At 35.5% G+C, this 25958-nt stretch overlaps 3 protein-coding genes across 12 annotated transcripts in view; 1 reads left to right on the top strand and 2 right to left on the bottom strand.

Annotated features, from left to right (window-relative positions):
- Positions 1-47: 47 nt before the first annotated feature.
- On the bottom strand, positions 48-11841 carry LOC143343168 (nose resistant to fluoxetine protein 6). 2 transcript variants are annotated; one of them, XM_076767771.1, is made up of 12 exons: positions 11470-11841; positions 6770-6925; positions 5845-6065; positions 3870-4078; positions 3533-3788; positions 3300-3460; positions 2910-3078; positions 1828-2021; positions 1611-1744; positions 1349-1537; positions 537-682; positions 48-460 (listed from the first exon to the last, which is right to left on the bottom strand). In XM_076767771.1, exons 1-12 carry the CDS (start codon positions 11732-11734, stop codon positions 320-322), a joined length of 2241 nt encoding a protein of 746 aa, XP_076623886.1. In that variant the 5' UTR covers positions 11735-11841; the 3' UTR covers positions 48-319. The 2 variants fall into 2 exon arrangements, with proteins under 2 accessions (XP_076623886.1, XP_076623887.1); XM_076767772.1 differs by lacking the exon at positions 11470-11841 and adding an exon at positions 7055-7203.
- A 2891-nt stretch (positions 11842-14732) lies between these two features.
- Positions 14733-20584, top strand: LOC143343685 (uncharacterized). 6 transcript variants are annotated; one of them, XM_076768832.1, is made up of 5 exons: positions 14756-14843; positions 17264-17384; positions 17935-18138; positions 18228-18491; positions 18650-20584. In XM_076768832.1, exons 3-5 carry the CDS (start codon positions 18132-18134, stop codon positions 18709-18711), a joined length of 333 nt encoding a protein of 110 aa, XP_076624947.1. In that variant the 5' UTR covers positions 14756-14843; positions 17264-17384; positions 17935-18131; the 3' UTR covers positions 18712-20584. The 6 variants fall into 6 exon arrangements, with proteins under 6 accessions (XP_076624944.1, XP_076624947.1, XP_076624948.1 ...); XM_076768833.1 differs by having other exon boundaries at positions 17947-18138; XM_076768831.1 differs by having other exon boundaries at positions 18000-18138.
- Positions 20585-22408: 1824 nt separating this feature from the next.
- Positions 22409-25958, bottom strand: part of Ide (Insulin degrading metalloproteinase) — a 39824-nt gene continuing 36274 nt past the window's right edge. For all 4 annotated transcript variants that reach the window (XM_076768799.1, XM_076768798.1, XM_076768796.1 and 1 more), the window contains exons 6-14: positions 25049-25441; positions 24847-24956; positions 24629-24773; positions 24399-24509; positions 24192-24312; positions 23870-24076; positions 23464-23756; positions 23177-23386; positions 22409-23056 (exon numbers count right to left, since the gene is read on the bottom strand). In XM_076768799.1, coding sequence (XP_076624914.1) covers positions 22802-23056; positions 23177-23386; positions 23464-23756; positions 23870-24076; positions 24192-24312; positions 24399-24509; positions 24629-24773; positions 24847-24956; positions 25049-25441 — 1845 coding nt within the window. In that variant the 3' untranslated portion in view covers positions 22409-22801. The remainder of the gene's footprint in view (positions 23057-23176; positions 23387-23463; positions 23757-23869; positions 24077-24191; positions 24313-24398; positions 24510-24628; positions 24774-24846; positions 24957-25048; positions 25442-25958) is intronic.

Consider the following 25958-nt stretch of genomic DNA (forward strand, 5'->3'; position numbering starts at 1 on the left):
TTTAAGTATAAAAAATAATTTTAAATGCAATCTGTTGATATTTAAACAATGTAGAAGTAATTGTGTTAGTCTAACGAATATAACGTAATAAAAAAAGTATTTGTAAATAAATAACACTGTACTAAATTATTTAGATAGAAATTTTTATGAATATAACAGTATGTGTATAAATATAAATGTCTCTTAGCTATCATATACATTGTATATGAGGGCAAGCCGTGGTAATTAATTTTACTAGTAACAAAATAAAAATTTTCATGTAATATTTACAATAGCCTAAACCGTTTGGTTTAAATTAAACGTTATTTGCTGTAAAGCATTATGGCAGTTTCAACTTTGTCGTAACTTCTGGCACGGTTTTCTTCAACAAATAATTTTTAATATTTTGGTACGGTGTATCGAAGAGCAAAGTGAGCGTTATCGAGAAAGCAATAATCCATAAATATTCATTCAGGTTGAACTGTGGGAAAAAGAATCTGTTGTAATCGTTACGTTTACTAACCGCGTACATTTAAAAGCACAATATTTCAACTTACTTGCATGCTGAAGAATTCATAGTGAACCGGGCTTCTGGTCCTTCCAACATTATAAAAGTATATTGGAAATTGCGTTAAATATATCGCATAACTCAGCCTTGTAGTGATCAAAAATCCTTTCCAAGCTAGAAGTCTACTAAACCAACCTGGAATTTGTAGAAGTGATTTGTCAAAATATTTGTATTGGTGTTCGATTCATATACGGGATGTTATCATTTTTAGATTATATTTCTTGTTTGTTTTCAGAAAACTATTTTTCACAAATTTATTACAGGTTTCGTTTCGTTATAGATGACGAATAAATTACTAATCAGCAAAAGAATATTCATTAATATTTTGATAATCGAGAAAATTCTATAATAACTAAAATAAATCTGGGAAAAATTTTAATGGGAGATTCTAGAGGTCAAAATAAGTCGAAAATCAAGAATACCAATTTGTTGATCGAGGCTTTTTTGAGAAGTTATTAACGTTTAAAGTTCTGCTTGTAGAATCTATCGCTATCGCGCGTGCGCAGCTGTTCTCAAGTTGCCGTTCTACAGGCGGAACTTTAAACTTTAATAACTTTTTAACGAAGCCTCTATCAACAAATTGCTATTCTTAATTTTCGTCTTATTTTGCCCTCTGGAATCTCCCATTAAAATTTTTCCCAGATATTTTTATTAGAATGTTACGAAGTAATTAAAAAAATGAAGAAAAGCCATCCATGTGTAATCCTCGATTTTCGTCTTATTTTTGTCCGTAGAATCTCCCATTAAAAGTTTTCCCAGGGGTGTTTTATACTTGTACGTATAATACGAAGTGACAATTACCATTCGTATTTCTAGTGTGATGCATCACAGTTACCCAAGCGAAAATGGAACACCAACCGATAGGAGCAAACGCATTATAGAGCGCTGCATGCATCGGATCGTAAACGTAATTTATAGATCCCATGTGCGCCGGACCAAAGAACGCGCAGCAAAACATAATCGTGCACACGATCCAACCGATATACAAAGCTATCTAAACGGAAAGAAAATCAATTAAATACAAGTATAAATGAAATTTGATAAATTAACGAACGTAAGCGACTTGCTCTGTTCATTTTGTAATCTTTAGGCATGTATCTCAATAAATAACCGACGAATATTCCTATTATATAAACTGTCAGTCTATGCGACGGTAAGGTGTACGAGAGATCCGCAGTGTCGAATAATTGTTTTATTCTGCAAATATGAAAATAACATTGTCAGATAGGTGTGCTCGAAATTAGTTTCTCCGAATAAACATTTTTAATATATTAACTTACGATGTACCAAAGAACACATAGTTATTTAAATGTTTATGATGCGTCACGAAGTATCGCAGTGCCGTTGAAATTACAGCGCACAAACTGAGGATAAAAAATCCAGTTTTTGGTTTTTTAAATAGCAGCAATACCATTAGAGGCGAAAGTACAAAGAGTTGAGTATCTATGCCCAAGTGATGAGTGTGGGTAAGACACTGAAATAACCAAATATAGTTTACATCATGATATGCATACAGGGTGCTCGGACACTGCTGGGAAAAATTTTAATGGGGGATTCTAGAGGCCAAAATAAGACGAAAATAAAGAATATCAATTTTACGTTTGAGGCTTCGTTAAAAAGTTATTAACAATTAAATTAAAAAATTTCAAATCGTTCTGGAAAAATTATTTTTGGTTGCGGGGCTCAATTACGATCATTTTTGGTCATTAGACATATCCTCGAAGTTCTACCCACTTTCGAGAAAAAAATTCGAATAGGTGCAGAAATTTTTCGGTGAAATTAAAAAATTTCAAATCGTTCTAAAAAAATTGTATTTAGTTACAGGGGTCAATTATAAGAATTTTTGGTGAATAGACATACACCCAAAATTCTACGCATTTTCGAGAAAAAAATTCGACTAGGTACTCAAATTTTTCTACGGAAAAAAAAAATTTCAAATCGTTCTGGAAAAATTATTTTCGCTTGCGGGGCTTAATTATGATCATTTTTGGTCATTAGACATACCCCCGAAATCCTACCCACTTTCTAGAAAAAAATTCGAATAGGTGGAGAAATTTTTCGGTGAAATTAAAAAATTTTCAAATCGTTCTGGAAAAATTATTTTCTGTTGTAGGGGTTAATTACAATAATTTTTGGTGAATAGACATACCCCCGAAATCTTGCGCATTTTCGAGAAAAAAATTCAGAAGGGGCGGAACTTTGAACGTTAATAACTTTTTAACGAAGCCTCCATCGACAAATTGGTATTCTTGATTTTCGTTTTATTTTGGCCTCTAGAATCCCCCATTAAAATTTTTCCCAGGAGTGGTTGAACACCCTGCGTATTTCAATGCAGTTGGCGTATTCGAAACAGTATACACACCATCGATTCGAATCCAAAGTAATTGTGAATGAATAGAAAGTTCCTCCACCAGGTCCGTTTGCAAATATTCGCGTGCTCGGTCACCACTAAATTCCATTGCGGTCCAGATCCAATGTAAGGTATTATATAAGTACAAAATAGCATCAGTGCTGCTAATGGCGGTACTAATCTATGAGAAACAAAATAATTAGCGTCGAGTAATGTTTGAGAAAAATTTCTATGTTCCTAAAATTGTAACGTGTGTATCGATATATTTTTTTTCTAAACGTTGAGAGTTAGGGGCGCGAGTTGGATCACCGATCGATCGGAAAACTCTGAAATACGCCGCGAAAAATGAATAAATTGTGCGACTTAAGAAACTAACGGATAGATATAAATTAACTTCATCACCTGATTAAACGTGATAAATATTCGTCTCTGATATTCAAGTTACCAGTTCTCTTTAACTTTCCAATGAAAGAGTAAGACGTTAAGAGTCCAGAGAGCATTATAAACGGATCCGTGTATAGACTAGCAGCTCTTCCTATGACTGTCCACGGTTTGCCAAGATACTGCGACAAGAAACTATTGTATCCTTCTTATAAAAATAATTAAAAGTGTTTCTCGTATAGTGGAAACCTTACTTCGCTCATTTCCGTTCTATTCGTGTACGGATTGAAAAAAAGTGCCATACTTTTATGAGCCAAAAGTAGCATTATAGCGTTTATGGCTCGTATACCGTGAAGGGTAGCTATGTCGTTTTGTCCTCGTTCCAACGACACGAGCTTTTTAAAATTACGTTTCAAGGAGAATGACAACAGTAGTTCGCCAGCAGGTATATTATAATGATCGCGGCACGTTGCTACGATTGCCAATGCAAACGTAATCGTAAAAAATAAGCTGAAAACGATACGATTGTAATATTAATTTCATGAAATCCGTGAAACTTTCGGCCATATTGTTTATGCAACCACTTGTTACCCAGCGTATATGGTTTCTGTAGGGACAGTATCTTTCCTCTTCACCTGACACATCTCTTCGTTTACCTTTACTGTAACATTGATACCGGTTTGCAAACTGTATTTTGCAAGAATACCGCGAATAGATGTTTCAACGTCTTTAAAGTTGCATGCTGCTGGCGTGCACACGCCCCAATTTATTATGCTGAATCGAGGCACTCGATGCCCAGGCTGAGAAAAAAAAATTTAATTATACTAATGTTACGCTGATAATAGGATCGGTTGCTCTAATGTGGAATACGTTCCTAATTTGGAACGATATCAAAGAATCGTGATTTTGTCATCTATTGGCGATTAATGCAATCGATTATGATTATAATTTGTTGCAATTAGCGTGCATATACAGGTTGTTCGATTATACCTGGGAAAAATTGTAATGGGAGATTCTAGAGGCCAAAATAAGACGAAAATCAAGAATATCAATTTCTTGACTGAGGCTTCATTAAAAAGTTATTAAAAAATTAAATTAAAAAATTTCAAATTGGTCTGGAAAAATTATTTTTAGTTGATGGGGTCAATTACGATTATTTTTGGTTATTAGACATACCCTTGTAATCCTAACCATTTTCGAGAAAAAAATTCCTTACCGAAAATATAATTTCTGGCCAGAAATGCTTCCTCGAAATTTCATGCGTATCTTTAAAACGTCATAACTTCTGAACGGATTGACGGATTTTGATGTTTAAAAAAGCAAACGACGCGTATTTTGATCAAGAATATGTAGAAATTATAAAAATATTCGAAAAGTTGGTCCTTGACACTGCAAAATGAGAAAACCCCCATAAAAATGGTCTAATTTTCAAACAGCCATAATTCCTACAATAGTGAATATATTTCAATGAAACTTTTTTCTGAAGTAGAGCTCATGGGTACCTACAAAAAAGTATTAAACAACTTTTCTATAGGACGTCAAATAAAATTACTAAAAATGAAAAACGAATTTTTAAGGAAAATCGACAAGGGGGTAGGTGCCTAAATTTTTCGGTGAAAAAAAAAATTTCATATCGTTCTAAAAAAATTATTTCTAGGTTCTGGGGTCAATTACAATCATTTTTGGTCATTAGACATACCCCCGAAATTCTACTCACTCTCTAGAAAAAAATTCAGTACGGGCGGAACTTTAAACGTTAATAACTTTTTAAAAAAGCCTCCATCAACAAATTAGTATTCTTGATTTTCGTCTTATTTTGACCTCTAGAATCTTTCATTAAAATTTTTCCCAGGTTTGGCCGAACACCCTGTATACAGTGAAATATACATACATACATGTGTTTATAAAAAAATATTAAAGAAAATATCACAGTCTGAGCTTTTGCAAGGTGATCGTTGACCTAATAGTATTCATAATAAGGGAGGTGCATCAGCTTTGTATTAGCTTGATTATTTCTTCAAATATGAATATAGTATTCCATATTGGGAGCACTATGAGCCTAATATGGAAAATGAAGATCTCAGTAAAAAGGGTAATCATTTCCTAAAGCGTTTTATATTTTAAATTTGACTGTTACCAGTGAAAAGAGCATAGAATTTCCTGTAAATTCATAATATTTAAGTTTTTATAATAGTTCAGTAAGCAAATGAAACATGTTGTGGCACGATGGCGCTTTACGTTGGAGTACTAGTCGACCGTAGGGGAACCCCACAAGGGAATCTCTCCACGCGGTCGCGGGGACTTCTCGTGTTTTATTACTATTCGAATCAGTGTTATAAAACATCTCTTCTTCGCTACCTCTGTAATTTTTTAGACCTGAATAAATTACATTTAATATTACTATCGGACCACACATCTGTATAAAAACAAGTATTCCATATTAGAGCAACTGACCCTACTTTCTTTTGCCAAAGTACTTATACAGGGTTCGAGTATGCTTTGCAATTGGTACCTTCTGTACAATCTTATGTTAAAAGAACCTACAAGCACACGAATATGTACTTACATCGGTAATGTTGCTTCTGAACGCGTAGTGAGAGTGCAGAACCCGATGAAGATGCTTAAGATCTAACCGCGATTCGTCGATGCTCAGATTCACATACGCTAAACAATATTGTCCTTGGATGCCTTCGGTCCCTTCTATTCCGATGCATTCGTCGAAGTCGCCAAATTGATTTACGTTTCCGTTCAGAAGGCCAGACGGCAGTTTCGCCGTTGCGTCGTACACTTTAAAACAAAACGAATAAAAGAAATAATAAAAGACTCTTTAAACTCACGATACTATAAAAAAAAAACCAACAATATCGTTGCTCGTAGTTACGAAAGAATGAAACGAAACGATTACAAGACGCGACGAACATCCCAATTGAATTGCTAGGAAACTGAAACTACGTCTAGACCAGTGGTTCCCAAACTCATTTGGCCTACCGTCCCCTTAATTTTTAAAAAATTTTAATAGCAATTAAACAGAAAAATATATGTATTAATGTTTCTACCTTTCTCGTAAAATATAGTAAAGAAAGGTGTTAATCAGAAACATTGAAGTTTGAAATTATGAAACTATTTATCGAACTCGGAATAGAAAGGTAATACAAAGAAAGTTAAAACATTCGAAATCATCTTAATGAGAAGGATGAACCTGGTACGCTACTACCAATTTAGTAATCCTCGGCTCTATTTTCGTCAGCAGTAATCTTAAATCACCGTGATTTACTATTTGCAATCGGTTTCTTTTTTTCGTTAATAAATTGGTTACCGCACTGAATCCACGTTCCACTAAATATTCATCGCCCCCAAATGCACCTGTGGCCATCACCGCCCCCTTGGATCGCTGCAGCGCCCACTTTGGGAATCACTGTTCGTAGACGAACTACGAAGGATTTAGTATCGCGAGAAATTATTTAAACGGATCACGGGGAAGTACTACTTACTTTTTAGGGCCCACAAAGTGAATTTGGCGAGCTCCTCGTGGAATATGTCGGCGTGACTTTTGCATTGCGGACTTACTCGGCCGACACCGGGATAATAAGCAGGGAGTATTTGCAATAATCTCCTTGCTTCTCGATCGATTTCTTCTGGAAAGTCATCTGCAAAAATTTCAAGCGTCAAGGTTATATTTATAGAGTATTAAATATAAGTATAGCGTAGCTAAATTTATAAATGATTATTAATTTTAATTTCGATCACGGTTGTTTCGTTGACTTAGTTTGTATTACCGTGAATGGAAATTTAAACCGATTCGTGATGTATATTACAGAGAGTAGTATTTCCAATATTACAGAAACGACGCGACGTTAATTAAACGTCTGACCACTAATCATTGTTTCTACTTGCGCCGAAGGAAACGCCGTACTCGAATGGAGTCTGTTCCACGCGTACACTCCGCGACAAAAAGTTAAATAATAGTTAAATAACAGCAGTTTTTATATTGTAAATCACTCTCTAGTTAATTATACATTGCACGTGTTCAGGGTGAACGCGTTTTCTCTGCTTAGTATGTTAAGGGCAACCTGAAACGTAAACATAAGCGCGTTAAAATGATGGTATACCTTCAAAGTTCTATTTCTCCAGTAAATACAAGGTCATTGAACTGTACGAGCAAATATTCAACATTGTAAGAGTTTTAGTTGGAAAATCTTGGGTCGTGGTGGGTAATAAATCGTGAAATAACGCTAATTCAAAGTTTACACAAAGAAAACTGTTCTATTGCAAAAATTGCAAAAGTTTTAAATCGCAGTCGTAAAGTTATAATTCTGTTAAAAATGAAGAAAGATATGGGAAAAAGAAAAACACACATCTTCTTAGGAAATTATAATAATAAAACTGCTACTTTCGTATAACTATGTAATTGTAATAATAAATTGTAATCTGTGGTCGATTCGATCAAAGATAACTGTAATCGATTTTGATCGACTCTGTCATAGGCTTCTCAATGGACTTTAAAGAAATGCAAGAAAACATTTTCGATTTTTTGTAACCGCGATATATTCAACGAAAGAATCCTCGCCTTGCAGGAACCAACATCGAAAGAAAATTTACTCAAGAAAGACTTTCACTCTCGTTCGAAGGTTTCACGAGGTTGTACGTGAATCGTAATGAACCCGACGCGACGCTACGTACGTGTTCCGTGTGCAAGCTGAGATTTCGTCGCAAAAGAAAAAAAAAAAATTCCTGACGAAGTTCCTGACATTGACACGCTACTACATATAGTAAAACATTTTTACAAACATGATCTTTCGGCCATTGGTTGCGCGATACATGCAAGGCAGAGATTTGTAAATGTTAAAAAGGGCTAAAAGAACGATCGATTCGAAACGATTCCCTTCGTAAATCCTGGTTTCATATATTGGTCATTATTTTTTTAACAAGATTCCTCGTGTATAACGAGCCAATAAATATTTTTATCGAAGGATGTTTCGTTAGATAAAGGTTTAATCGATTAAACCCAGAGTCGGTTGTGTTTCAAACAGCCTAATTTCGAAAGCCATCTAGAGGAAGACCCTAGTTTCGATAGGATGCAAATGAGAACAATTGCAGTAATAATTACGAAATCGTGTGTGTAATTATTAAAGAATACTACGTAATAATTACAGTAACATCAATATCTCAAATAACAACTGTAATTATAATTATGTTTGCCAAAGCCTGCAATTAACATCCTTAAAATATTCTAATTCATATTTTATACTAATACGAGTGATACTCGAACTATAAGGAAATGTTATTTGTAAATTCCGGAACGTATTATGCAACAGGGAATTAAGTCGAATAGAACACTTAATAATCAACCAAGGAATAATTTCCATTTTTAAAGGTGAAAATAACTATTGACGCGACACAGGGGGATTGACGCAACAGCGCCACAATTGTTAATTGTTTTTTTATGTTCGTCGTAAATCCGATCGAAGAGTATACATTAAGTTTAACATGCAAATCGATTCAGTGAAAGCCAAGTGCTGTTTTCCTATACACCGCAAATATTCATTCGAAATGTTAATACAGCCGCGGTGGATGACCCAATTTCCGTCGTTTTCGTCGAGGCGACATTTTATTGCAACAGCAATCTGCGAACTAGAAATAAGGCCGGATGTGTCGTGTCTGTAAGCACTGATTTCGAAACGTGTCGATCGTCTATCCGCGATCGGTTAATATTGCTTGTCTGAAATTATCTGGACGAACAAACCCTTCGTGAGAGTGTTTAATTATTGTTCAACGTTGATTCCTACCTTAGGACATACGTGTCATGAAACTCTTTTGTAATGATTTAAATATTGTACCGAATAGAGTGATCACAATTATAGAATTTTAACTTTTTTTAAAAGTGCAATTGCATTTATGAGATGCACCGATGCAACTGCATCCTTTTTTAAAAATGAAACTCCATGACTGCGACAGCACTATTCGATCTGGTTTTTTAAGCTCTACAAAATAGTATTAAGGTCCTTATGCCGTAAATCTAACAGTTCAAGAGTTATAATAATATAAAGTGAAATAATTTAGTAAATTTCAAAGTGGTATAATTCTGAAACTATTAGGTGTAGAACATAAGTGTCTTGATACTCTTTTGTAGTGATTTAAATATTGCACCGAATAGCGTGATCAAAATTATAGAATTCTAACTTTTTTTAAAAGTGCAATTGCACTTATGAGATGCACCGATGCAACTGCATCCTTTTTAAAAATTAAATTCTATGACTGCGACAGCACTATTCGATCTAGTTTTTTAAGCTCTACAAAATAGTATTAAGGTCCTTATGCCATAAACCTAATAGTTCAAGAGTTATGCCAATTTAAGGTATATTAAATTATTTTACTTTAAATTGTTATAAGTTGTAACTCTTGAACTATTAGATTTACGATAAAAATTATGAAAAATTGTAGAGTTTCATGTGGGAAAAAGACACAATTGTATCGATGCATAGAAATGAAATTTCTTGAACTGACAAATTTCGTTTGTTTTCTATTAAATTACAAATGGTACGAATTTATGGGACGACTTAATAGTTGATGAAACATACATGTAACGTTAACCATGAATGGTGAACCTGGATAAATGGACGTCTAGAAAGTTTTAACCCTTTAATTTTGAAGAAAGCAAGCCATCCAAAGCCAGGTGGACCCATGAAGTCCTCGGTTCACGGGCAGAGATATTTTGTTACATTCAAGGACGATTCAGTATCGGAAGGTGTACGTGTCTCTGCATAAGGATGAGGTTTCTGCATGCTTCAAAGGCTACGTCAACTATGTATGTCCAAAATCAGATCGGAAATTCCGTAAAATATCTCACGACTGACGAACATTTTGCAAGGATCGATAACTGCAGAATTAAATGAAAATGTAACGATCGGAAAAATCGGATGTTAACTGACTGATGTTAACAACTGTTTCAAGTGGAAAAAGTTTAAATCGATTCTGTTTACAATGTACACCAATTCTGAAATGGTGCAATGGTGCAAAGGTGCAACAAACGTAAAGATTAGACGTTGCAGAAATTTAAAACGATGGACAATCGAAATCGTTTTGATTCGTCTCTGGTAGATGTAACGTTTCACTTTTCGTTAAGTTTTGGGGCATACGACGAGAAAATAGTAAGGAGAAACTCGTTCTCACGCTCGGTCGTACGAATATTTCTGGCTACCATCCCGTCCGTTACCAATTGTGCGATCGATCGTCGAAATAACATTTTCAGTCGTGCAACTCGCCTTGCCCCGAACGTTCCGTGTTCCATTTTCGGAAAGTGTCCTCAATGAAACTGCATTAAACGTAGGTACCAGCAATGATCAAGGTGACGAGCAACACTTCCTTGAAGCGTGCTCTTCGGCAAGCAGCGTTGCTCTACGTGACTGAAAGTTCAATTGCCCTATTTGAATATTACGCGATCGTTTTCTTCTTGCGTCTTTTTGTAACATTTGGCAGGATAATCTGGTCTAGAACCTTTAAAACTTCATTATCCGCTTAGAATTTTTCAAAAATTTCGATACAAAGGACTTAATGAGTCGTCGATGTTAAAATAATTAGCCAAATCACAGAAATCGCAAAATTCTAAAGCCATTTTACATCGATACGAATCAGGATATCTCAATTATGTCCTTTTCCCTCGGAATGGCCTTACACGCTTACGGAATTTTATTAAACAATCCTTGTTTGTACAATAGCCAGGATCGTGCAGAATCGTGAGTCTGTTTTCTTTAATTTTCCAAAGTTAAAACAAACGTTTGTACAATTATACGCGTGTGTGTGTTTTCGTTCGTTTCGTTAGAGTCGCGTAATTCCCGAGTCCGCGTCGCGTCGCAACGTGCACGCGATATAACGAAATCACATGCGGTATGCAGACACTGTACGTGGATGAAAATCGAGCTTAAGTAGTACTCGTTTCGAAATATCGAAAGTAGTTTTGCTTTTTTCCCCCCGACGCTACGCGGTATACGGTCATTCTTCGTCCATTCGACAACTCAGTAAAAAAAAAAAGAATCTAACATCGATCTTGTACGATTATGATTTTTTATACGAAATCATTTTAAAAAATTCAACTGCGTTGTTGCCTGTTCGCGCGATCGATCGATCCTCGCGACAAGCGTATATTCATTTTCTAATAATTTTCGTAGATCGTTTCCATTGACGAATCACTCACCGTAAAACGGATTGGTCTCTCGAGGATGGACGTCGACGGATCGCCACGCGTCCTTGCTCGCCTCGATCGTGTAATTCCTCAAGTTGTCGCCGATCAGTTCGATCAACGTAAAATTATTCGTCGAGGAAGTCTCGTTGCCGGACAAAACCCGAAGTATCTCTTCCTCCTCCAACGCGTTCAGTCCACTCGACGTCAAAACATCCACCGACTTCCCGGCGCACGAAAGTCTCATCAACAGGAATACCACCCATGCTTCCGCGAGCATTCTAATTCTGAGTTTAATTGGAATCGTCGGGTTAAATTGCAGTCGTCGTACGACTTTGCCACGCGCGCGTAACGATCGGAGATCCTGAACATTCGTCGTGGATGTCGATAAACGCGGTACGAATTCAACAGGCGTTTTTTGGGCCCACGAACTTCGGAATAGGATTGTGGTTTCCTTTTTACTGCTGATAAACGTGACAGCGATCGTTAAAGATTTGCAAAACAGTGCTACCGAACGTTTCACCGACTCTGTATTGTCTAATCGTTCGAAGCCGAGCTTTATGAGTGATCGTGAAACCACCAAGTCCACCTGTGCTCACGAATAGAACGAGAAGAGGGGTGAATACTGTACACCTCTTCCCCACTCTGTTCCTTTTCGTACGATCTTCTCGGTCGATGTCAAATCGTGACTGCGTAAACGATACCGCCACACACGGAAAATCTGATCCGAAGGGAGAAAAATGAAAACTTTTATTCTTTAAAGTTACACTCTTATGCATCGCTAACGCAAAGTGAGACTGATCGTCGATTCAGAGCCCGGAATGCAGCCAAAATAATCGCATTTTTGTTTCGTGAGAGCTTTGAAATAAACTTCGTAATCGTGAAAACAAAAGTGGACTTTGAAGGAAAAGTTTCCTGAAAAAAAGAGTACATTCGATGTTATATTTTGTACATTACTGTACGATAACTGTAACTGACATTTGTGTAAATGTATGCCAATGATACGTTACGTTTTTTTCTTTGCAGAAACTGTGTCAGAGAAGAAGAGTATCGAAGGATACACCCAAGGATGCTCAGTTTTCTCACGAACGGAGCGCATCGACCTAGTCTGACATTTTTTTCATTATTTTATAACGCGTGAGATCGACCCCTGTGTCCTATAGGCCGATCCATTACGTCCATTTACGCTCTTTCGTCGGCTAAAAGAACTGATATCTAATGCAAAGGAATCGGTTGAAACGACAAAACGTTGAGCGCGAAAGATAAAATGGTTTCACGTGCCACCAAAGCTACAAAGGGTTAAGCTTTTTCAGTAATTAAAAATACCAAACTGTAATGACCAACCGACCTTCGCACATGTTTTATTATTATTATGTTTGTTATGTTTTATTATATGTTTCATTATTTTATTTTAAAGAATAGCGTGATCGTTCAGTCAGGGGTTTCTCTTTCATACACAATAGATCATAAACCTAGAAACGATTTCTTTGAACGAAGACTAGCAATGTATAGTTTTATTGCTAATTTCTTGTAACGATGACGCGTCTTCGATCATTCCGTCAACCTAAATAGACTATTAAACTATTTACTAAAAAAAGAAGAGGAATTTTTAGACGAATTAACTGATCTTACCTTGTAGAAAAAGTTTAAAGGACACGTAACGAATTTCAATAGATTCTACGTACTAGACAGTGTCAACTGCATCGAAGAAATAATTGTAATGCAACTATAGTTCAGACATAGCTACATATCTAAACTTGTTTACATTTACATCCACATTTGTATTTTAAATATTTGATCGATTCTGTTTTATCCTACGTTTTCTAAAAAGGACGAGAAATAAATTGTTAATACAATTAATTCGCTGATCACAGATACATATTTCTTTTATTATAGCATGCGACAGTTTACACTTATTTACGAGATTATAATCGCATTTTTTTGCACTCGTGATACAATTATAGTCTTGTTAAATCGAGAATCTTCTGTGCAACGTATCGATGTTGATAAATCGCATACGCTTCGTTCGCTGGATGCATAAATGATAACGTTTTCTGTGAGCGAAAGATCCCCTTTTTAATATATAATTTGAACAAATGTTCGATTACGTGCACCGTTTAATGTTAGTGCTCGCAACGAAGCTCATCGTTTATAAATCAAACGATGAGTATGTTATGTTCGACGCAGATGCGCGAATTGCAATAGAGAGTAGGTCGGGGCCCCTGCGCGTTGCATTCTTCGGTTATAGTTACAACATATTCTATTCGTGATCACCATGAACGAGGTCTTTAATTCTACATTGTTGCTAGCTAGAAGCTCAATGAACATAGCCACTGGAATTCACTTTCTTCGTTAACGATTCTACTTGTTGTTAAATAGAATTTATGTACATATTACGGAGACTCTCGATCGATCACTTTAAAATCTAGAAAAATCGTCCATATGTACGCATATAATAATACAAAATTGTATACATTGGCGATTGTAAAAATTATAGTTCTTTACAATTTGTGAATATTGTGAAACGACGGGGCTGCATTTATTTTTCATCGATAATAGTAAACAAAATCGGAAAAAATTGCTCGTTTGAATTAAAAAGAAAAACGTTTAAAAAAATATATATATATATATATATATCATGTTTCTTTGCATTTCCCCTATCTTGAGACAGTGATAAAAAATTCTAAAGTACTTGCACGCACATATCTTAAACAGGGAAATTCTTACGAAAGCATAGCTTACGTAATTATTCGTTGGCGGCATGACGTCTTTTGTTCCGCATTGTTCGAGCAGAAAATACAGTTACAAAAAGTACGTGATGTTTATAAGTAATGCTTCGAATCTCCCAAAAGGGTGTACGAGAAAAGTTGCAAGAAAGTTTCGATTCGTTAAAGGAATATTTTATTAGGTGCATTTCTCCGTTTCATAAATAGTCGAATTTAACGAAACATAAAATTATTTATAAACAATGTCGTATATGTATTAAAAAATTTGTATAAATTACCGACCAGGCGCGTAATTTAATAATCAGCTGTATTGCAATATATTTAAAATGAAATTTAGTATTCGGTGTATAGTAAATATTCTAGCCGGCTATAATTCTTAAAACAGGTTCTTTAGATGTTTTTACCCGAACAGCGACAGTATTTAACGAGCAATTTACAAGTAGAAATTAAATAATAATTCCAACCGCGAGAACGTACGCTCCGAAAATTGAATTTACGGGTTCGGCTGTTGTCGGCAATATTCGACCGTAATCGTACTTGCGACGAAGAGAACGCACGCGTGGCGTTCAGTACGAGGGAGATCGGCGCACGGGTAGTATGTACTGCTACGTTCTATTACGTCGTCGTTGAAACGAATCGAAATCAAAGTGCGACGCGCAACGGGTGAGAAATTATGACACGCCGTCTTCGTTCTGGTTGTCACTCTCGTTTTCTGTGTCGAATTATCGCATACGACGGCCGGTAAATGGCGGAAGCATGGCTGTCGCGCGACTTGCTTTCATGACGCGTACGAGCATGTAATTTCGTACATCGGCGCATAAACATTTGACAAGATTCTCGACGTTTCTCCAAACTCTTATCACCGTATCCTCGTCTCTACAGTTTATCGTTCTGTGCATCATGTACATATATAGCGTACACTTAACTTGCGAAACGTCTGTGTGTGCATTTGTTCGTGCAGTATTGATTCGCAGATGACTGGTTTACACCAACGTGCACGTTGTGTCGCGTCCACGTTGACAGTGGATCTCTGATTACAAACGCGTGTGTAGTTAACCAAAGTGCCCATCGATACCGAACTACGCACACACAAACCAAACGCTATTTTTATCCCAATGGTGAGTTTATAAATCATGGACATCCATCCGCGCGTCGTGTCATAGTTCTCCGGCCGTTGCCAATTTCACTTCTGCTATGTTATTCTTAACTAACGCGCACTTCGGTGTTACGTATTTTAGAAATACTTGGATGCTTTTCCCAATGTATCATTGGCTGTTGTATTTTCATTCTCATCTACGTCCTGCGTGAACTTGGAAGCAACGATGTTTTCAGAAATTCAACGAATTATCGATTCACCGATCAATTTTTTTCTACTGTGAAACTGTATGTTTGAGTATTTTGTGTTGTAGACGAAATTGTATGTCAAGGCACGTTACATTGATGTAAAGATTCAGTTTCTCTTTTCTTATAACTACGTACGGGAAAGTCCGGTACGAATCGATCACTGTCTTTTCAGGGTTGTTGCATGAGTAAAATAGTATAAATGTGGAGAAACGTCAGCTATTTATGCACGGTTAATTGATTTTCCATTGTTTCGTAGTATGTACTTAAATCTCGGATATAGCCTTAGTATCGCTCATACGCGGTAAAAGCAATACAATTTAACACGATTATTCAAACTATAACTACTACCTAAAATGTGTAGATATACTTTTTTAAATTTAGTCACGCTTCTCATAATACACGCGCGTTCTGATTAATGAAAAATTAATACACGAAGTATACCCTATTAAAACTTTAGTACGTAGGTACACTTATCATTGAGTATGGTATGATAGTTTATTTAAACGGATAGACTGAGCCAATTTCACTAATTACATATTTTACGTACAAATATAGAAATATATTATACATAAGATAATACAGGATAGTATACGAAATTTGCTAAACTTAATTGTCTTATTTCGGGTCCACATCGGAAAGAACAGTTCGCGAGCTGTTCAACAGAAATAGCAGCAAACAACTCGTGAACAGTTGTAACCAACACACGCTTCGAATTCGCGAACAGTCCTTTTGATGTACCGCTTCCCGAACAAACAGTGTTCGCTGTTTACTGAGGCGCTAGCTGCTCGCTGTTCATGAAAATTTCCATACTGGTGACGAGCACAGCCGCGAGCTGTTCGCGAACAGCAGTGTGGTCTCGGCATAAGATATCCGTTTATCTACATTTTAAACTACGTTTACCATTTAGTAATTACCATACATTAATGAGATATCTGCGTTGAAACATAGACGAGGTATACGTATACGTGTGTGGCCTTATACGTGGTCTGTGATACCGACCATCATTAGATTACCGTCACACGATTCGTATACCTCGTCTGGGTATATGTATGTATCTATTTACACTGTCTGACACTGGTAGATTTGGTCCTCCTGGATATAGCATTTATAACGGCGAAAACATAATAGTTTTTTAATATTTATAATTAATGTTTCATTATTGTACTAAAACAGTTTAGTCACAACATGTATCAAATTGATTAGCGGCGTGATGGAGAGGCCAATAGAGTCTAAACGTCGGAAATGGAAATCCAAAAATTTCAAGGCATCAGTATACATATAATATTTTCTTTCGATTTTTTAATCTATTCAAACCAACCCTTCGAGGGTTATATCTATACGATGTACCGATCTAGGAATCTTTACCCAACGAACAATAGTTTGTAGTATATTTTTATATTTGCGAATCAAACTTTTTAACGTTTTTTTACAATATATTTTCCATGACGTAACTTCTCTAAGAATAAGCAGAAATTAGGCAGAAAGCTGTACCCTATCGTTTGAGGTTAAAAGTCACTTTGTATCCGAGGGAAACATTTTTACAGAAAATTCATGAAAAATCGATCTTTTAACAGCAATTTCTACTGTTACTGGTTCACAGGTGTTCAATGTACTTGCACCATTTCTAAACCGTTTCTATGAAAGATCAATTGCAAATTACCATCCATTATCATGATTAATGTTTTATAATATAAAAAAAAAAGTATTTTTTTTTTTTAATATTCACCTAATTTAATTAGGTGAGGCAGCGCGGAGTCTTACAAGATGACGGTTCCACTACAACAGGGACAGATAACCGTATCATTTCCAAGTATTTGACGTTTAAAGGATATCGAAGGAAGCACCTTATTAATCTTAAAGGTATCTTCTATTGAAAGTGTTCGTGCCAGATTTTTATCTAACTCTCGCACGTTTCTTTGCTTTACATTTACATCTTGATCCTGTTAATCATGCTGTTTGTTTAGAAGAGAGACCAATGAACGAAATGGTTTTCACTTTGCTTTTATGTTTTTGATCATTTGTTTTCTTTTACGGATAAACAACAGTTGATCTCAGTTTCCAAGATATCGGCAAAACTTCCAGTACTATTACATTGAATTCTATTTATACATGTAAGGTAGCCAGGAATGATAGTACACGGTAAATATTCCAATATATATAATAGATAACAACACAAATTTTGGATATATAGTTTGAAGTAACATTATAACACACACTCATCTATCACACGAGAGGAAATACTTTTTTGTTAATAGATATCGGTAGAGAACATTTAAGTTTGAATTTTATTTACCACAGCAAACATGCATACGTACTAATCGTGCATATGATAACTTGGATATTCCTTTACACACAGTGAAATGACTGTGACGCTAAATAATGTGTAATAAATATGTAGTATTAAACATAGTAATGAAAGCAGGGCGAGACCATCAATCACCGAAAGCGTCGTTTAACTACCTTTGTTCATAAAAGGCTGGTCATTCTGTGTCATGAGCCATTGATTTTGGAGCGGCCAGGGTGTAAATACAAATGTTCGTGATCTTCGGTGGCTGTAGGCTACTCGGCCAGGTACACCGAGCAGAACAACATTCAACGTAGCTTTGTATGAGATGTTAGAGAATAGATTTTGTTGAAAGAAACGTTCGAAAATCGGTAGATTAAGTTTTTCGGGTAATTAAAAGCATCCGATCTGTTTTGCAGTGGTGAAAACGATGTTAATGCGGAGACATTTGGAATCGATTAATCCCGAGGAAATAGATAATGGACCCGAGACGGAGGATCTTGGTACTGCAGAGAATGGTTCGGTGACTCCAGGTGCATACGAGAACGGAGAAGGAGCAAAAGAGTTCCTTACAACCGGAAGAACCGGTAGAAGGAACGCTATGCCGAATATTTTGGGCCGTCACGCTGAAATTGGATTGTTAGATTTGTCGAACCGTTTCAAGGAACTTTCCACGCATACAGGTGACGAGAGCGCAGCCTGTAAACTATCTTTAATTCTATTACCAATGTAAATAAAATTGTCGGTAGGGGTTGTAATTCGTTAATGTCGAATTTTATAAGAAAATCGTTGTAGTAACGAAAATTATTGAAACGTTCGTAAATAATGACATTGATTACAGATCAATCGAGCAGTGGCGGACAAAATCTAAACGCGCCAGGTACCTCGAAACAACAAGGTTGAAATGACTCTGGGTTGCTTTATCGAATACCCTGTTTGTGGCATCGACAGCGTGTTTGTGTTGTCGATGTAAAACCAAGGAGACGATATTATTCAAAGTTTCATTATAGAAATTGCTGCAATGCTATCGATCTGCCGGTTGGCGTCAAACTTTTGTGTACGAACGATCGCGTAGCTATATTGGCATCGGTGTGCGGTCAATTTTTTAATGTCGAATGCAGTGTGGCCAGATCGGACGTAATTGAGTGAATCGAAAACGAGAAGAGCGACGATGGATCCACGATTAAAATTCATTCTACCATTTAGCATTCGTTGTCAGAGCAAAACCGTATAATATTCTGCAAAAGTAAAATTTTGACTTTAGACCATTGCAAGCTACATAATCTAAAATTTGTTTCAGTATCGTCCTTCCGCGAGAAGAAGGCACAGCGTGTTTGCATCCCCACTCTTGCTGCAGCCCGTTGATTGGCTGTCATCGATCTTCGTCATCGTTTTCGACCAATACCTGTCAGTCAGCGGACTGCAACAGGAGTGGGGATGTAAACACGCTGTGCCTTCTTCTCGTGGAGGAACGGTACTAATTTTTGTAACCTTGTCAAAATTTGTAAATTCTACCCAAATTTTTGTTTCTCAACGTCTCGACTTGAGAGTTAATTTTTCTAGTATCATAATGGTGTTTAGCAGGTATTCAACAAACATTTTGAAGGAAGGAAGTACCGCGACTCGTGCAGTAGCATACTTGTTTGCTTTCTTCGCTGTCGTTTTTCTCGTTTTCAATTCGCTCGATTATGTCCGATCTGGCCACGCCGGTCGAATGCACCTAAACATTGTCACAGGCGTTATGTTTACGTACTTGTTCGTAGGTTTGTTATCGAAAACTTACGTAAGCAATTTGTAGTTAGCGGTGCAAGGCACATAGATAATGTGCATTGAAATAAGCGGTATGAAGTCGTTGGATGGTGTATGTAAACCAGGGGTGAGGAACTTGGTCTACGGTGCTTGCCCAACGAACCTGTTCATGCCTAAATGGAACTCGCGAGACGTTCGTCTCCCCTGATGTATGCGATCTAGGAACTCCAACGATTCATTGTTATAAATACCTTAGTGTTTACGGGTTCTATGTCAACATAGTAATAAAATACTCCTCGAGTTCTGTGCAATAACTCTTACTCATCGAAATGATAGACTAATTCTTTGCGTGTCTTGAATCTTTCTAAGCAGTTGTAAAGAAGCACTCCACGAGCGCCTAATATCGTTCGATATCGTTAACAGGAGTAATTACGTATTCTCCCGTACCATAGTCCAAGTTACACACCAAAAGAGTTAATAACATTCCGATGCTAACGGAAGCAATCCGCGTCTATGTTAGCTCAAGTAAATGTCACGTTCTTTTTCCCCTATATACAGTGTAAACGTAACATTGTCGAACTAAGAATTCGAATCTAATCGAGTCATCGATACCCCAGAGTTACTCTGACACTGTATAGCTTCTAAGTCAAAATTTAGATAAATAGTTCTTACTTGTATTACTTTACTTACAAGATGGAGAATACAGGTTACACCTACAGATTTTTATGATCTTTGGCGAATGTATGTCGAAAATAAATCAACGGGTATCCTAACGTTTTTAACGTTACTTTATACGTACACGTTTATTTATAATTTGTTTACAGACACTGATTAAATAAAAACTGCTCTTGCCGCTTTGGATTGAAATTAAATATTCAGAGAAATAATCGTTGTCATAATTCTTATCTTTCTGCCTCGAAACATTTTCTGCGTCGCTTCGCTCCTTATTTTGTTATGTTTTAGAAATTGTACTTATAAAATACGTTCAGTATTAAAATTTATGAAATGGATATTTATATTAATAAAAACTCACAACTATAATATTTTAAATTCTTTTTATTTCCTCTCTCCTTTACCTTTCCATTGATTCCTTACCGTATCATAAATATAAATGATCCAAATAATACTTATATCTAATTAGTTTCTAATTAAGTCGTTTATAACACGTTTCAAACATTTTTCGTGTAATTAATTAGTTATAAACGATTACTGGAAGCGATAGCTATTTAAATATTGCGCTAAAAAGTGACAAAATATAGTATCGCCATCTAATATCAGGGATTCGAACTCAAAAAATTGTCCCCTCACCCCCCACGATTTGGTGCCAACGTATAGTATCGCCATCTCATAACGGGATTCGAACTAAAAATTTCGTGCCAGGATCACAGAATGTTAATGGAGGTATCCGGAGTACAGGTTCCCCCACTCCTCCTACCCCTGATACACACTACCTTAATTATTCGCTAATAACTCTTTTTCTGAGATTAAAATATGAACTTTTAGAGTTTAAGAATATAGTATAGACCCTTGGCAACATTCAAGGATACTTTTTATAGCGATTCCGCCAGTAATTAAGTAGTTATTAACGAATATCGGAAGTCGAAACATTTACGGCTGTACTATGTAATGATATTCGTTAATAACTATTTAATAAGGCATGAGATGGATGCAACAGGTATCCTCGAGTCTTGTCAAGGGTCTATACTATATTCTTAAACTCTAAAAGTTCATAATTTATTCCCAGGAAAGGCGCAATCAGTAAATTAACGAGCAGTTAATTGCAAGTCGAGAAACGCATAGTTGCTGTTTTTGCCACTAGTTGGCGCCACAATGCAAATGACTGTTTTCGATAAATCGCTGCTCGTTAATTTACTAATTACGCCTTTCCTGGGAATAAATTACGAACTTCTAGAGTTTAGGAATATAGCTGGGACCCTTGACAAGATTCAAGGATACCCATTGTAACCATCCCACGCGTTATTAAATAGTTATTAACGAATATTGGAAGTCGGCACGCTGTTTCGAACCTTTTAACGCGACACCTTAGGGATCTATCGCTAATAACTAATTAATTAGAGCGCGGAGCGTTGAAAAATCGGTCCTAGAATATTCCCAGGGATGTCTACTAGATTCTCTGATAGCGAAAATATGCGTGTTGTTGTTGAAAAGCTGATAATTCATCGATTAAAGCAGACAGTGATACAGTCGTAAATGTTCCGACTTCCGATATTCGTTAATAACTACTTAATTACTGGCGGAATCGCTATAAAAAGTATCCTTGAATGTTGCCAAGGGTCTATACTATATTCTTAAACTCTAAAAGTTCATATTTTAATCTCAGAAAAAGAGTTATTAGCGAATAATTAAGGTAGTGTATATCAGGGGTAGGAGGAGTGGGGGAACCTGTACTCCGGATACCTCCATTAACATTCTGTGATCCTGGCACGAAATTTTTAGTTCGAATCCCGTTATGAGATGGCGATACTATACGTTGGCACCAAATCGTGGGGGGTGAGGGGACGATTTTTTTAGTTAGAATCCCGTTATGAGATGGCGATACTATACGTTGGCACCAAATCGTGGGGGGTGAGGGGACAATTTTTTGAGTTCGAATCCCTGATATTAGATGGCGATACTATATTTTGTCACTTTTTAGCGCAATATTTAAATAGCTATCGCTTCCAGTAATCGTTTATAACTAATTAATTACACGAAAAATGTTTGAAACGTGTTATAAACGACTTAATTAGAAACTAATTAGATACAAGAATTGTTTGGATCATTTATATTTATGATACGGTAAGGAATCAATGGAAAGGTAAAGGAAAGAAGAAATAAAAAGCATTTAAAATATTATAGTTGTGAGTTTTTATTAATATAAATATCCATTTTACAAATTTTAATACCGAACGTATAAGTACAATTTTTATCTAAAATATGACGAAATAAACTGTAATGCTAAGAGAATTGCCGTTTATTAACATTTAGTCCCTAATAAAGTTTCTCCAAATAATTTTCATGCGATTAATTAATTATAAACAACCATCGAAAGTGATAATTCTCTTGGTAGATACATTAAAAGTGTCCGTGGAGAAGTGTACCATACATATAATTATACACGGTCTATTAGCAGTGACAATTTATTCAAACAGTGTAATATATAATAAAATACGTTGAAAGTATTTATTCAGTTAAAATTCATTACAATTTACAGATACATTCCTGAAGACATATCTTACGTAATTCATAATTTCGAAGAATGAGCTCCCTTCCTTGGTATGTTATTCGGTGGCTTTACCAGCGGATATAAAGACTGACTAATTTTGAATGCCATAATGTCATCGATCTTTTTATATTGAACTTCGTTTACTGTATCAGACGATTGAGTATCCTCGTTGGGTTCAAGTACATCTTTCTTTGCTGTTTCGGAATCTGAATCGTCAGCTGTAGAAATTACATGCACCGATAATTTATGCTGCGTATCCCTTTGAATTATTTTCTGAAAATGATATAGAATTAAACGTAACGTAATCTGTATTAATGTTTAATTATACAGTTCGATACAGTAGTTTCCCTTGCAGCCGGAAATTTGAACGTTCATTAGCCTAAATGCATATACCTTATAAAAGTCTGATATTTGTTCCAATGTTATCGTTCGTAAATATGCAGTTTGAATGTTCGGCCGATCAAAACTATATTGTTGCGATGAAATTTCAACCCAAAAGACATTGGACAATTTAATCAACGTTTTAGGTTTCTGAAGGATTTGCGTTGCCAATGATTCCTTGTGTCTGTCAAATTCCTCTTCCGTCATGTTCGTTATGTGATGCTAAAACAAATGTAAATCGATGCAGTACGAGAACGATTAAAATGAATTTTTTTAATAATTTTAAAAATATTACTAACCAACATGGCCTCCAAAAATATATCGATCCTTTCTTCAACGTATCTAGGATGTTTATCGCTCTGAATTATTATTCTTAATCCTTCTGCCGCTGTCATTTTTTGAATTCCGCTGAATATAACGTATCCCAATTGTTCTTTGGTTCTTAAAGTAGAATAACACGGTTCTGAAATAATCTGCGCCACAAGTTCTAGCAACATGTTCGATTGTGTAGATTGTAAACCAGTTTGATAATAGACTTCCGTACAGGAATTGTGATGTAATTTATTGTCAACTTCGAATAGAAAATGACAACCTGTAAAATAGCCAACGAGAAAAATGTTATATATAAAATTTCTTAACGAGACGTACGATTTGCTTAATTCCTTTGCGTAATATGCTTCTTACGAATCGTTTTACTTTACTTACCATCTTCCAGCCTAATTTCACGATTCAAAATTAGCTGCCTCGACAAGAGCGGTATCATCTGAGGGACTGTGCTCGTTAACTTTGATTCTATTAACTTGGCCGCTTCAAGAGCTTCTGACATTGTTACATTACCGTGAATTAAGCATTCGATGTGCACTTTACTTAAAAATTGCGGTATGAACTGTCGAAGCCCTTCGATCGTTAATTCTGAATAAGGTGTTAATGTTGAAACAAATTTTAGTAAACATTCTTTTCGAGTAATGTATAATACTGTTTATATAAATATCAACAATATCACATTAATTGCTTTATACGCACTTACGAGAAATTGCCTTTAATAATTCGTGCTTCGTCCAAGCTTGTTCCGACAATAAAACGGCGAGATAATAAATTGCATGCATGTATGGTTGTTCAGCTTCAAAATTCTTTAAACTTCTCATATACTAAAATTTATAGAATGCAAAATGAAAATGATCTTCGGATGATATACTGTATAGCAAAGTTTGTACAAAGATTAAATAGTACGTACACTTTCTTTTAAAACCTCGAACCTTTTTGGATCAATTTCAAAATTCATCATTTTATCTAGAATTTTATTCAGTAAAACGTATTGCTTATTATCATAACCACAGATTTCTATCTGAAAAAATATGAACATTATGTAAAATATGGCTGATACGTACGTGATAGCACATGATATCATATTATCGATTTATATAGTATGTGCATTCAAAAATAAACAATCAAATTTATACTTACTGTTATTCCATATTTATTATTATTAACTGTCCATAAAAGTCCAGCCAAGTCAGCATAATATGTATACTCGTTTAGAACATCGCGAAATAATTGTACAAACATATAACTTAAGTTATAACTGAGAGGATCCATATACGTTAGCGGACTATAGAAAAAGTATACATCAATAATTCATTTATTCTAAACTCTGCAAAGCTCTATTTTACATTGTACATTACCTGACGAAATCTATAACCATTTTAGCCTTAGGCACGAGAAATTCATCGTCTTGTTTAAACCATAATCTTAACAATGGAGTATCCTCGATAATCGTTGGAAATTTAGTTATCTAATAGATGCAATTAAAACAAAAATCTAATATATTTTTAATACACACGTATAAGTAATAATTTCATATGAAATATAAAAACTTTTACTCACATTATTTTCTGCTGATTTAATATCGAATTTTTCTGGTATAAACTCATTTTTTATTGGCAGTTTAAGTTCTGGATTGTAACCAGCGTTCATCCAACTGTTAATTATGTTTTGCGGTATTTTTTCTCTTTTGAACTTGGTACCATACCATTTTTCTGTTTCATCGGCCACACTTTCGTATATTTGTCCAATTACGTTGATCCTAATTTTCTCCGGTGTCAAATATTCCATTATCTCTTTAATTAAATCAGGTTTCCATAACGGAATAAGCTGTTCTCCCACCAAGACTTCTTCCATTGTATATTCTTGTAAATTTGTTACCAAATTAGTGACATAAACAGTAGGTGAATATTTTTCTTTGAATTGAAAATTCATGTTTGCAATGTCTCTGTATTCCTTTAATAAGAAATAATTTTTAATAATAAGTAACCCTAATTTTCATTCTATTAATATATACAGTACTACTATAAGTAAGCGCCACGTGAATTTACCTGTCACGGCCAGTCACCTTTCTGCTGTTTCTCATCTCTTTGCATTCCACTCTCAAAACGAAAGAGAACAGTATTAAACAGAAATGGCCTTGACAAGTCAATCCGCATAGCGCTTACTTTAATGTATAGGATGAGACCCATAAATTGGCTACCTAAATATCTTCTTCATTTTTAAAGATATAAAAAACTGTTCCAAGTAGAAGCTGTTTGAAGCATTTTTATCATGCTTATCACAAACTATTAAGATCGCCAATTTTCTTTTCAACGAACTAATCGATATACATTTTTATTTATTTTCTAACAGAAGCTTTTCAACCGATTACAACGATTTAACGTATGTTAAATCGGTAAATAATTTAACTTATTATTTCCCTCAAAACCAATCAACTTTTGTGTGTCCTATTATTCTCTAGAAATAATTC

The sequence above is a fragment of the Colletes latitarsis genome, chromosome 7, assembly GCF_051014445.1.
Source record: "Colletes latitarsis isolate SP2378_abdomen chromosome 7, iyColLati1, whole genome shotgun sequence".
NCBI classification, from domain to species: domain Eukaryota; kingdom Metazoa; phylum Arthropoda; class Insecta; order Hymenoptera; family Colletidae; genus Colletes; species Colletes latitarsis.